The sequence below is a fragment of the Trachemys scripta genome, chromosome 15 (genome assembly GCF_013100865.1).
Source record: "Trachemys scripta elegans isolate TJP31775 chromosome 15, CAS_Tse_1.0, whole genome shotgun sequence".
NCBI lineage: Eukaryota > Metazoa > Chordata > Testudines > Emydidae > Trachemys > Trachemys scripta.
In genome coordinates this window covers 19,145,085-19,146,510 of record NC_048312.1, presented here as the reverse complement: position 1 = coordinate 19,146,510, position 1,426 = coordinate 19,145,085, and the positions used below count along the sequence as shown (strand labels likewise).

At 49.6% G+C, this 1,426-nt stretch overlaps 1 gene segment (V, D, J or C); it reads left to right on the top strand.

The window, feature by feature from the left end:
* Positions 1-467: 467 nt before the first annotated feature.
* Positions 468-1,175, top strand: LOC117888278. The segment is given in 2 exon segments: positions 468-606; positions 755-1,175. Coding segments are annotated over 2 exon segments (396 nt in total).
* Positions 1,176-1,426: the final 251 nt, after the last annotated feature.

The following is a 1,426-nucleotide window of genomic DNA, read 5'->3' as shown; positions in this document are numbered from 1 at the left end:
AGTCCCGATTTTGGGGGTTTTTCTTATATAGGCTCCTATTACCTCCCACCCCTGTCCCGATTTTTTACACTTGCTATCTGGTCACCCTACACACCTCTCAGAGACACCTGCATAACCTGCACCGCCAGCAAGTCTCAAAAGCCATCGCACCAAACACAGCCCCAAACAAGCCATAGTTTCTTGCAGCTGGAAAACACTGTGGATCAGGGCCATGACAAGAAACTCAGCTAGCTTTGCAAGGCCAGGCAGACAACATTAGAGACGCCTCACTCCAGGGGGAGTGCTCTGAACGGTAACGGTCTGAGATGACATAGCACTTCGGAGCCCCTCACCCCCTAGATAAGCTTCATTTTTCCTTGCAAATGGAAAAAACAAAACAATTCTTGGGTCTGTCAGTAGGTGTCTCTGAGGGGAGGGAGGTGCCAGACGCAGCCAATGAGCAGGGAGCAGATTTGCATGAAGGGGCCATTCTCCAGCGCTGGGGATTTAAGAGAGAATCGGAGGGTCCCAGCCACAGACCCGTTTGTCTCAGGGAGCCGAGCTCGTCTGGATTCCCCACCATGGCCCGGGCCCCTCTGCTCCTCGCACTGCTCACTTACTGCTCAGGTGCTGCAAGGGGAGTGGGGCTTATCTCAGTCTTTCAATCAAAGGGGTCTTTGATTTTAGAGCCATTTCTCCCATTGGTTCCCCAGGCTGCTGGCCCAGAGCTTTAATCATCCTGATTTTATTCCCATGTTTTCTCCTCCTGTTGCAGGTTCTCTTGCCCAGTACGTGCTGACCCAGCCACCTGCAGTGTCTGTGTCTCCAGGACAAAGTGCTCAGCTCACCTGCTCAGGAGAAAAGTTTGACAAATACTATGTGCAGTGGTACCAGCAGAAACCTGGCCGTGCCCCCGTACTCATTATATATAAGGATAGTGAGAGACCCTCTGGAATCCCCGAGCGATTCTCTGGGGCCAGCTCTGGTAAAACAGCCACGTTAACCATCACTGGAGTCCAGGTGCAGGACGAGGCAGATTATTACTGTCAGGTGAGGGATAGAGACAGTAGCACTCCTCACAGTGACACAGCCAGATGGGGAAGTGAGACAAAAACTGCCTGTTGACACAGGGGACCATTTATTCATGGACAGTTGAGATTCAAGGTGCAGATTATCTTATTCTGGCTGATTAATATTCAAATACTTAGTAGTCTGCTTGCTTCAGGACACCACAAGTGTGTCTGTCATCAGACATCGCAAGTCTATATTTGCAAGGCATGGCATAGCTGAAGAACTCATAGTGACAATGGACCACAGTTTTGTGCCAGTGACTTAAAAACTTTTGCAAAGCAATGGGACTTGATTCACAAAGCTTGAAGTCCATTGTTCCCACAATCAAATGGAATGACCGACAGCAGTTCCAGCTGTAAAGAGGATTCTTAAAAAC